Below are 12,294 nucleotides of genomic sequence, written 5' to 3' on the forward strand. Positions count from 1 at the left end.
GGCAAGCCAAAGCATGGTGGAATTATGCTTACTCTCAGTATGAGCACATGAATATCCCGATATAAAACAGAAAGTTTTGCTGCACACACAGAACTGAGCAGTTTTACATGGACCAAAATTATTCTCCAGAGGCCCTACCTGTTACAAATGACAATTCAGGGGGGAAAAAGGAGTAATGGAGGGGTGAAGCACAATTGTGGAAGAACAATAATTTATCAGAAACATGAGAGGCCTGGGTTGGGGAAGGATTGGGTTTCAGTTAAAAGACAGGCATTTTATTTCACAATTATTTTTTAACATTCCAGGTTCATTCAAAAGACATTACTCCGCAGGCATGTTATCTCATAGGTCTTAAGACTGATGAAGCACTAGGAATAATGTGACAATCCCAACAAATGAAGACATGGCTAAAATAATATCAGAGTGACTTCTTTTAATAAAACTTTGGACATTTTGATCCAATGTTTTTTTAATCCTGGGTGAGGCCATTCATATCAAGACCATTTGAAATAGTCCATCAAAGGAACAAAACTTGACAAGATACAAACAGCAGACTACACTTGATTTCTGTGACTGACAGCAAAAGCTGCTGGAGACATTATCTGTACACTTTAAAAATGTTACATCAGCAACAAAAGGAATTTTGTACTTTAATACTTGGCTTGAAAAGTCTCTTTATCCAACATGAAATCAGCAAATCTCTGCTGCAGCTCCTTTTCTCTCTCCTGCTGTCGCTGCACATCTTCCTTTAGACACTGAAAAGAAAACAAACAACCAGTCACATGCCTGCAGATCCTTAGCAAACGTATTTTAGTTTCTTCACAGGAAGCTGAGACAAGGGAAGGCTAAAATTATATTACTACTCTAGTTTTTAAAAGTAAAGTATCAAGAATCATGGCCATCTTACTTCAGCATCCTGTTTCTGACCGCAGCTAATATGAAATGCTTCAAAAGGGAAGATTTCAAATTAGAAACCAGCCACAAGCAGCGCCCTGTATTTAAGAGTTATCTATTGATTCCTCTCTTCTGTGAGTTTGTCCTGAGCTTTTTTTTAGGTAACCTTCCTCATCAGCATGGCATCCTGCAACAAGGTCTTATGCAGGCTTCGTTCCACTAACAATGCAGCGTGTGAATGAGAACTACTGCTCATTCTGAAACCACCAGCTGCTAGTTCATGTAATGTCCCTTCACTCTTGTATCTTTCTTTGAGGCTGCTCCTTCCTCCTCAAAGCCATGCTGACCAGCTAGAGCCAGTAAGGCAGGCTGTTGTTATTCAGGAGCAATGGTCCAAATCACAAAATGCAGTTAGCAGCAGGACTTGTGGAAGAGATCCTGAGCCCTGAGGATGGCTCAAAACTACAATTACGCTATGGCTGCTCAGCTTCTGAAACACAGAGCCAAGATGTTGAAAGCCAGCTCCAAAATGGCAAAATCTTATCAATTTTTAACAGTTCAATTATCTTCAAGTCTGGAAACAACAACAACATGGCTTAAGGGAGGAACACAATCAACGTCTGAAAAGAAATGAAAGTCTCCAGTACCATGAACTAGCATTTGGTCTGCTGATTTTGAAAGTAATAGGAGGCTTTGCACAACTTTCAGATCTATCCTGAGTTTTGACAGTAATTAAAACCAAAACAAGCCAAATTAAGATAGACATGGAACCTCTGCTGATACGCACTGCACAAGATTAATAAAATATACCACATCAGAAATAAAATAAAAACAAAATGAAAGTACACACTAGTAGATTAGTCCCAGCTTGTAACACGTCACAGAATCTTTGATATTGAAGTGAACAGCAGAGGAGTCTGGTTAAAAGTATAATTTAAGATGACCAGTAAAAGTTTGGTACAAACTGTTAACTTCAGAGTCTGTGCATTGTAAAAAATGTCTCTTCCACAACGTCTGCATTTGATCTAAGGTATCACATTTATGCAATCTCACCTCCAGTCTCCTTGGGATAGCAGCATCTTCATGTTTCTTCAGCTCCTCAAAAGTACGTAGCTCCAGATGAGCCTGCTCAATTTGGTCCCACAAATCATTCAATTGTTTGATGAGGCCCATTGCTCGAGACTGATAACCACCAAGCAGAATCTTCAGCTTCTTTTCCATCTTGGCAGCCCTCTTTGCTTCAGTTGTCATATGACCTCTGTTTATCTGTCAGAACGAAACCAGGAATTGTTTTAATTATCCAGAATCCGTAAGTTAAAAAAAAGAGGTAGTAAAAATCTGCAGAACACAGTACTGATTTCTGTTAACAAATCATACATTGCACATTTTATAACCACCTAGAAGAGATTTCTGGATTAAAATCTTTACAATGCAAGTACATTGTTGAAGATGAAGCCCACTAACCATAACAGAGGGTGATTACACAGTATGAGTATGGTTTCAGAGACAGGAATTGCTACAGTTGTGAGCTCAGTAGGCAGCCAAGTCACACAACAGCTTGGTATGACACCTCCTAATCACACAGGAGATGTGTCTGTGCTTTAGTAAACGCTACCTAAATGAAGGGAGCACATTCTTTTTATATTATATTCTTTCTCTGCAAAACCAGCCACATCTTTCAGTCCTTCTACCCCAACAGGATTAATCTAAATCATATTTTGGAAAGAAAAAGAGGCAATCAGGAGCCTGAATGCAGCTCTACATCCGTCTTTTTGCTGTAGAGAACCACAATGGAAATGTTCACATTACTCTTGCTGACGAATGTATGGCAATGTCAGGGCATGGAAGCACCAGAAGGAACCACAGAAGGACCGTCAGAATAGCAATTAAATTCTACCACCTATCTTCATGTGCTTTCTTAGGACAGCCAGACCAGGAGACAAAGGACTAAGAGTAAATCCCGATCATGTGCAGAGGTGGGACAGGATGGAGACATCAACTGCTGTTGGCTTCTAAAGGTAAGAAAGGCTTATTAAAAAAAAAAAAAAAAAAAAAAAGACCAACAAAAAAACACCTCAGCAACCCAAAAAGAACTATGGTGACATTATTAGAAATCAACAGCTGGTGACCCTTCACTCCTGGTAGCATCATAAGGCATCCCAGGAAGAAAAGACCCCTGGGATTCAGATATCTGGGTAGCTGAATGCTGGACTGATGACTCCAGTACTCATCTTTTGTTTTGTGTTTGGGACCATGTGGGTTTGAGACTGAGAAGTGAAATTGGTTCGGGCTTAAAATAACGTCACCTCACCTATCTGCAAGATTTCCCATTCTGATTTACTGCAGTACCATAATGCTGCAACATTATTCCCTCCTACGACATACTGAAAACCTGGTAACTCCTCGGTGGCCTCTCAAGTAACACTGCTTTCTCACAGGGCTTTTCCCTTAAGAATCTCAGAGCAAGAAGGTAAGATTATCTTTAGCGAGCAGACGAGCACTGAGATAGCACAATGAATCAGCTGCCTAAGGTCAGTGGCAAAAGCCAGAAGCAAAACCCCACAATTTACAAGCCAGTACTGTACACAACAGATGTGATGAAGTGATGAGATTAAAATGTGGTATCAAAACCACAAAGCAAGTGGCATGTTAGAAGTGAAACTCTCCTTCCTCTGTCATTCTGGTAAGTGCTGCCTGGTGCATCCTGGATTTTAAAGTCTCGATTTCCCCAAGGTTTTCCCAAAGGACTCCACGTCAGTCCTCTAAAGCCATAATCCAGAGTTGGGATTTGAAACCAACAAGTGACATAAGTTACAAAATTCTGCCACCTGGGATACAATGCAAATAAACAAGCGTGATCATGTTAATGTGTTCAAAGTGATTAATTCAGCATTTAAAAACAGAAAAGGTACTGGAGCTCTTTTCATATTTTTATACCTGTATTCAGTTGGGCAAAGTTAAACGGGCAGGCAAAGCACGAAATAGCTATGGGTAGCTTTGAAGCGTGATAGACAGCACCAAAGAGACCCTAAACACTTGATAACAAACCAACAAGTGACACAAAATACACGTGCACAAAGCTGGGGAGAGGTGCAGCATCTCACATCTCTGCACAGGAACATAGGGGCTCTTGGTCATTCTTTTATGCTACCTTCTTAAAAATATTTTTAAAAAATTAAAACAATAACGCTTTTCAGAAAGAAAAAAAGATTCCAGACTCAACAAGAGGATTTGGACTTCTCACGTTTTGATTTTTGCCACAGCAACAGGTATACTAGCACAGGAGATGAAGAAAAATGCTTAAGCTCCTCAACTGTAGGAATACAAGTCTAACTCAGAACCATGGTGGCTAAAGCACCTATCCTTGCCTCACTCCTTTAGAAAGTAAATGAATTACCACTGATCAACCAAGAAGTGGAGGTTTTTCACTGCTTTGAACCCTACATACTATACATTACCCAACATATCATCTTTTTACCTATGAAACTAAACTCTCTGGGGAAGAACTACTTTATAATCTGTCCGGGCCTGTGTCCTGGACTGTCTGATGCTACTGAAGTATACTTTATTATGCAACTTCACATTTCTTTAAAACGCTCTGCTCCTTAACAATTCATTCACTCATTGAAAGCAGGTTTAGTACGTGGTGCAGAGATAAACAAAGTGAACGGTAAAGGGAAAAAACTGTTAATGGGGGAGTGAAAGAGAAATTTGACCTTCTAGGCTGCCTAGTTTGCTCCTGGGGAGACAGATGCAGACTGCTACACTTTTCAGATTTTGTTTGCAATGTAGGCTTTCAGTATGCCCCAGGTGCTTTAAGCACACAGAAAGGCGCCTCTTTTTCAATATTTATACAAATCTAGAGAAAATTAAATAAATAGATTAGGGATTTGTGAGGATACTCTCTGATGGAAAAGTATGAAAGCTTTAAATGTCTTTACTGGTAAATAATATGCTATTACTGCAACAACAAATACAGCTGGGCGGCAAATGAACTGCTTTCCAATTACTGCTCCTCGATGAAAAACACGTGCTGAGAATTCTTGATATTTAGAGATTGTGGAACAGATGGACGCACAGGCAAAGTGAGTTCTGTTTATAACAGGCCCAACCTAACACAGACTGATTGCCCCACATTGTTCCAGGGTGCTAGAGATGACAGCGTACTCTTGGTGTGAAATGGAACTCCAATCAGAATGTCATTATTCTAGAATAGGTTAAAAAAAGATCATTTAGAAAAGTCGCCGTCTTCCTAAACGAAGATCTCTCAACAACCCAGTAATTTTCTAACAAAATGTTAGACACTGAGTACCTCTGGACATGAAACAGTTATAAGCAGTATCTCCATTGTACAGAAAAGAGACTAGAGCAGGGCACTGAGGTCAGAGGCTGTACGTTATACTCAATTTTCACCTGCAGTGGCAGTACTGGGTTGGTCTCACACTTGTACGCACTGCAGTTGGGACTCAACTTGCCTGGCTTTGGATATCCCCATGCCATCAGCATGGCACCCAAGGTCCTCCCGTATTCAGGAGAGAAAGTGGCAGCTGTAGGGCACAGCTCCCCTGCTCCATGGCCTCAGGAGAAGACTGAGGTGATCCCACCAGAGTCCTTACTCCTGTCCATTGACTAGGAGAGGAGCATGGGCTGCTTGTCCAGACAAAAATACCTATGGCCAGATAAATTAATCCCACCCTAAGTACCTACTGTTTTAATCAACGAGTTATGATAAAGCACTCTTTCTCCAAGAAAAACAAAAAACAGTTCAAATCTAACACTTGTTAAAATATCACACCCTGATTACTTAAGGATTCTGAAGTTTTCAGACACTGAGAATTGGATGTAATATTTCCAAGTTTTTTTCTGGATACACATTCTTGCTTTTAACTACTACAGCTCCTTAGGTTGTACGCTGTTATTCAGTCCTTGTTTTTCTGGTCAATTCCTTGTCTATCTTGGATTATCACGGGCCATGGGCCTCACTGCTGTGTTAAAAAAAAAAATCCTCTCAAGTTTTGAAAACCAGAAATAACAGCCCTTTCTTCCTCCCCTCCTTACAGAGAAATGTGAACACTCACCACCTTTCCTCCTCTCCCCCAACTACAAGATTTTAGGACCTACTACAAAAAGGTCAAAAGGAGGTCTCAGCTTTTGTAACAAATACTATTTATTAAAAATTGCTGACTTCTGCATTAATGCCAATAACTGCATATAATTTTAGTTCAAGCTTCGTAAAATTTTAAGGCTCAGATACCAAGCTAAAAATTCCAAGCAGTTATGAAGAGGTGTGTTTAAACAGTAGTCTACATTATTTGCTTAAAGCTAAGAAATGGATTTCAGTAAAATCTGACAACCATTTCCCTCATGAACCTAGCAGAAAATGTAAAGACATTTCAAAGATTTCTCCACTTCATTATTTATTTTGTACGACTTCTTGGCCAGCTTTGCTTTGGTTGACTTTTGTACCAGCTTTAGCAAAACGGGAATAGCAAATACGGACACAGGATAAAGTGGTACCTGATCTTCGGGGAAGTGCCTTCCCCTTCATGCTCAGTAAGACCTGAACTAGAGAACAGCATCCAGGTTTTGACACTGGACTAGAGATCAAAAGAGAATCCAAAACAGAGTAGAAGATATATTCACAGGTTTATAAAACCATCATCTAGAAAAGGGAGACTGTCTGAAAATTAAGTTTTTTTCATCTAACAGTAACACAGAAAATGACAGAGGACGTAACAGCATGTTTTAGATATCCAGAAGATCTTTGTGAAATTAGTCTGGTTTTATATCCACTCAGAAAGGAAAAGGGATTTAAATTTGGCAAGGCAATTTTAGACAGATTAGTTGTAAGGTTTAACCAAGGGCAACAAAGAACGGGGAAAAGACTGCGTATAAGAACAAGCATCCACCAGGAAAGATTCAGGAAAAAAAACTGATGAAGGAAGGGCTCAAACACGTTTGAAATACATTTTTACAATTCCTCATCTCGCCAAGTCTACCAAGGCAAAGTTTACTCTCCTCAGTTCAAAGGATGGTTTTTCCCTGTATTGTTTAGCTTTCCTTTCATTCCATTAAACCTGAAGCCTCCTGCAATCCCTAAGCAGCAGCAAGTATTCCTGTTTTCTACTTGATCATGCCCGATGGACAAAAAAAAAAGTGGAAGGAAAATTGCTGTATGTTCTTACCAGAGCCATAGTCAAAAGTAAAACAACTTATCCCATGACCTTGGGGAATCAACACATCACTAGTTAGCTTGTGCAGAGAGAAATCTGCCAGCTCCTCCTGCGTGGCTGAACAGGTTCCTCTCGGAACCTATACAGGAGTACTCCCAACACTGCCCTAACTTCCTGCCTCTCCTCAGACACACAAGCAGCCCTCCCATACTCGTTTCTGCTGGCAGGAGCTGGATCAACTTGACTTAAATAGCATGGTTTGTGAACTTGCCTTGTTTTGACTCGGTAAGCCAGAGCAGCTGGAAGGAGATAACACGCAGTGAGATGAATGCCACACCACGCTGAGCAGCTTTCGACAGCCTTTCACACCACCCCTGAGCCAACGGTGACTGTAACACCCTCTATGCACGTTTAGGTGATCTGCCTTAACGAGCTCAAAGGTACACTCTACAATAAGCATGTTTTTTTTTTAAAAAAGTTGATCACTCTACTTAAAAAATTTACTGCTTAATGATCGTTATCATTATGATTTACTGATATCTGCAGAAGGCCATTCCACCTGCCCCCAGCCAAAACCAATAACCCAAGTACAATCTCCACGTAAACTGTTTCAGAAATCACAATGCCTTACTTTCAAGCATCACAACAGGCGTTGGTAGGGCTGTGAAGTGATGGTGTAGGGTATATAAAGAGCAAGTGGTCCCACAGAAGTTTGTACCATCCAACTATCCAGCTTCACAGAAAGTTATTGGATAAGTTCGCAGTCGCTGCTGATCTACAAGAACGTAGAATCCTATTCCCTATCTTTTTGTTTGGGAACTGCTTTTAGGACTCATCAGTATTACCAATGATACCCACCTATCATGGTCACAGAAGAAACACAGCTAGAAGAGGACAGATTAAGATAAACAAGTAATATATTCTCACTAAGCTTTCCTGAAAACTCTCCACCTGTTCCTGGAAAAAAGAAATTGCTGTAAGATCCCAGCCAGCAACTGCCACCTCGGGCTAATGGCTGTGATCAGCTGTAAGCAAACACGGGTTAATGCTGCATCTGATAAGGTAATAGGGCAGTGAGCATGGTACAGTTAACTTCAAAAAGCATCACTGCAAACCCAGCGTTCTCACACCAGCCTCTTCCAGAGGCAAGGCTAACAATTGTGGAGGCTCACACCACAAACCATTAGCAGGCAGCCTGGGTCCCTCTTCGTACACAGCAGAAGCCCCGCGATGAGCTTACCACAGTCACTAGTGCTCCACTCCACCAGCTACCATTACACCAGCATAAATGAAGCACGTTACTTCACAAGCAGCAGCTCTCACTGGCACAACATCCACAGACTCAGACACTGCTTCACATTTGGACGGGCTCTGTGGCTTGCACCAACAAGCCGTATCAATTTTTCCCTCTTTCTGTCAAAAAGCAGTTTACAAAAGCGATGGTGCGCAAAGACCCTTAGCAATGATGAGCTTTCCCAATGCTGAACTTTATTCCTCAGCACACAGATTCCCATTATGAACTCCGTTTTCACATGCAAAACCTGATTTCACCAGGCAACACACAGGAAGACAATTGTTCTAGGCACAGAGGAAAATTTTCCCCGTACTAGGAGCAACTGGCCACAAAAAAGTAACTGCTACGCAGTTCAAGTTTATTTTTACAGAACTTTTTTCTACTGCCCATTTAAAATGTTTTGGCAGAACTGGACTGAGGACATCAAGTAAGCAAATGGAAAAAGGCTTTTTTTCCCACACACAAGAGTTACCGAGCCCCCAAAACATGACCTTAGAAGACAGGCAACCACAACATACCAGTCCAATTTGAAGACAAGTTTCAGAGACATAGGCGAGTTCACAGAAAAAAGAATACGAAGAACCCTCTGACTGGCGGTCACCTGCTTCCTTCCATGTGTCCCCAAATAAGTCAACAGTAAGAAAAAATGCTATAAAATCAAGTATTTGCATTTCTCTCTGAAAATAACAGTTTAACAGCAAAAGTTAGTTCTGTTTCTCAAAGCCGTTCAACTGGCAACCTGAGCAATATTACGTCTGTAAGCCTGTAAGTCCTAGAGAATAGCTAAATTTGAGTAAAACTACATTTGTTTTCTTCCTGCTTGCTCGTGGTGATGAAGGTTTCAGAGTGGGAAATGTAACTTATTAAGTCCTTGGATTTCCTCACAAATCAATTTACTTAAAGGAAAGCAAACAATGGCTTTTATTCCAGACTTGCAACAAGCAAAGCTCCAGATCCATTCAACCAGCTGTGAATTGAAGATTACTTTCCAGGCATTACAAAGCACACTTAAGATTTAGCGGTTTTACTCAGTGATTTTCAGTCACAGGTCTTCAAGTGCTTTGCAAACATGCTTCACAGAGCTCCATAAGGTACATCAATCCTGTTCCAGTGACAGAAGAATCCTGTTCCAGTGACAGAAGAGGGAGACGGAGACGTTAAGAGCTGGGTCTGTTTTGCTTCTCTGAGGTGCTCTAGGTGCCTCTGTAATCAAAAAAGAATAGGAACCCCAAGGGGGAAATTCAACCCTCAAGCAGGCCAAGCTGCTCTCAGGAGGAGCCTTGTCTAGCTACCAAAAACACAGGGAGCCTGAGGCAACGGCAGCTTTGTTTGAGTGAGGAGGCTACAATGAGGTGTATTGCTCATGGGACAATGAGGTGCAGCTCACAGGACTTGCTCAAAAATAAGCAATGGATAGCCACCTGCACGAGAAAGAGACTGCACGATTTCTGGCTGCATCCGTTTATCTTCCCTGGCAGGGCATTTTTTTCTTGCTGTACACCTAAGTTATCCTTGGCAACATACAAACTTTTATTTATTGTATCAAAGGTATGGAGAGCGATTTCATTCTGGATCTCACAACTATTCCTAAGTTCTGCAAGCAAAGTTGTGACACGTTACAGCCTAAGCTGATCTAATAACCAGCTGCTATGGAAAGGGGTCTGCTTCTTAGCCTAGAAATAATTTCATTTCTGACAGTTCAACGAACTGAATCAGGTTAATGACAAGTTGCAGCAGCACTGGTACGAGATCAGAGGTAACGGCAGGGGGTTCTGGGAGAGAAGGGAGCAGCACTGGTGGGTTTTGGCATGAGCTGAAACAGTGGAGCATCCTAGCTACAACACAAACTGCATGCTAACCATGCGGGTAAGTAGTTCGAAGTGTTTTCACACAGAGGTAAAGACAGTTCCTAAGAGATCTGCCATCCATCTGCGTTGCCCAGGAAAAAAAGTATATTCCCTACAAAACTGAACCACTAAATAGATTTGCAACCCGATGAGCAAGTGCACATTAAGCAGAGATCAGGCACTGTAGCAGTGGTCTTGCATAAACAGTCAGATCTGTCAGACTTTGAACAGCTTGACAGTGGAGACCACTGATAAGCCTCAAATGTGTTCCTCTGGTGCCAACCACATTTCAACAGACCTTATTTTTTTTAAAAAAAAGCAGATTTCAGAACAGCGACACAGTAGTATAAATGAGTATATGTGACCATAAAAGCAGAGTACTCAGGGATTCCACCAGAGTGTTTGAGTTTTAGGAGTAACTTCTCTATTCCTAGTCTTACAAATTCTTATTTTCTACAGGTGTTTTCTTAGAAACTGCAGGTCTAAAAATCCAAGATAAACTGCAGTCTTTAAAAGCATGTAAACTAGAGATAAAAATAAATCCCCAATAAACTAACAGCTGATACACCTTGCAGTGCAGCACAATCCATAAATCTCTGGCTAAGACGCTGGTGTGCAATGAAAATTAATTCAGAGGACTTGGGCTGCAATTAAAAACTGGCTGCTTCAGTCTGGTGCATTACCAGTTTGTTCATGGGGACAGTGCACACCGTAGTTACACAACAAGATATTGCAAATCTTGCTGGGGGATGGAAATTTTACTATGCTTTGTGTATACAATGAACTAGCTTCCTCCTCTGTAGACTTTCACGAGGGATAATTTAGCAATCAACTGAAACGAGAACATAACTACCACAATGCTAAGAAAAATATTTGAATGTTGCAAGCCAATATTATGAACTCCTTTCAAATACAAAGCAGCACTGGTAGGAAGTTCCTGTGTTCTGAATTACAAAAAGGAAACAACTAGTTTGTTAAACAGATGCCTCTACTGTCTCGTTGCACCTGATAAGCTTCCTAGCTTAACAAATACCCCATGTAGGAATACTTTGCTTTATAAATATGTTGCTTGGATGAGAAACGAGTACGAGATGTTGCAGAGAAGTGGCTACTCAATGCTACTGTGCATGAGAGAATTCCCATTTTGGAAAGGACTAATCCTGCAGGGCAACTAGCCTCAAACAAACATGCTAGGTCTCCAGAAGATGCTGCAAAGATCAGAAAATCCAACCTGGATTCAAGTGAATCTCAGCTGTGCGCCTGACTCATGGTGAGGTCAAAGGGATTCACTTGCACGGACCTGAAGCACTCGCTATTACGGCAAAAAAGTTCACATACTAACCTCTTCCCACTCTTAAACTGCGTAAGTAAAGCATCCAAAGAGTCTAAAATGCTCAAAATAGAAGAGAAATGAGAATTATTACAAACACGTGGCAGTACATTCCACTAGTACAACTATCAGTGTATTGTGCCTTCCTGCTGCGGATGCCTGGACAGGGTATCCAGCCAAACAGAAGCTGTCCACAATTGCTCTGCTTCGCTTGCTCAAGCCCATCAATAACAGCACAAATCTGTTTGTGATATCAACCATCAATTCCAGAAAGATAAATGTCACGTCAACATACACAAGACTGCCACCACTAAATCACTCAGGCAGTGAGAACAGGCCAATTAGAGGAAGACGAGCGTTTGTCCACGCCATCAATCCACCCAGTAATCTCTGAGCAACGAAGGCAGTGCTAGAAATCTAGAAATAAGCTGCTCCCCCCCCCCCCCCTCCAGAGGATCTGCACGGTGTTAGCAATCCCATATGGAAGTATTAAACAGCGACTACCCAGTGTGCAGCCGTCTCCAGCAACTCCCACTGAATACTCACAGGTTTTTCCTACCAGACTGCAGTAGAGAAGCCCCAGAAGCAGGCAGCCCCAGAAGCTGACCAGCATCAGTTTCTGCTGCTGGCAGACTATTTTAGTTTCCATTCTTCTCTCAAAGGAAGTTAAGAGTACAAGCAAATATCTTGGGGTACTGAAAGCAGAGCTAATATCACTGCTTCTCATTAAGGTTGTCAGATACTCCCCATTGAAAG

General features: G+C 41.4%; 1 protein-coding gene across 2 annotated transcripts in view; it reads right to left on the reverse strand.

Annotated features, from left to right (window-relative positions):
* Positions 1–252: 252 nt before the first annotated feature.
* Positions 253–12,294, reverse strand: part of CDC5L (cell division cycle 5 like) — a 34,480-nt gene continuing 22,438 nt past the window's right edge. For both annotated transcript variants that reach the window (XM_035321818.1, XM_035321819.1), the window contains exons 15-16: positions 1,948–2,160; positions 253–755 (exon numbers count right to left, since the gene is read on the reverse strand). In XM_035321818.1, the coding sequence (XP_035177709.1) occupies positions 651–755; positions 1,948–2,160 (318 nt within the window). In that variant the 3' untranslated portion in view covers positions 253–650. The remainder of the gene's footprint in view (positions 756–1,947; positions 2,161–12,294) is intronic.

The sequence above is a fragment of the Oxyura jamaicensis genome, chromosome 3 (genome assembly GCF_011077185.1).
Source record: "Oxyura jamaicensis isolate SHBP4307 breed ruddy duck chromosome 3, BPBGC_Ojam_1.0, whole genome shotgun sequence".
Taxonomy (NCBI): domain Eukaryota; kingdom Metazoa; phylum Chordata; class Aves; order Anseriformes; family Anatidae; genus Oxyura; species Oxyura jamaicensis.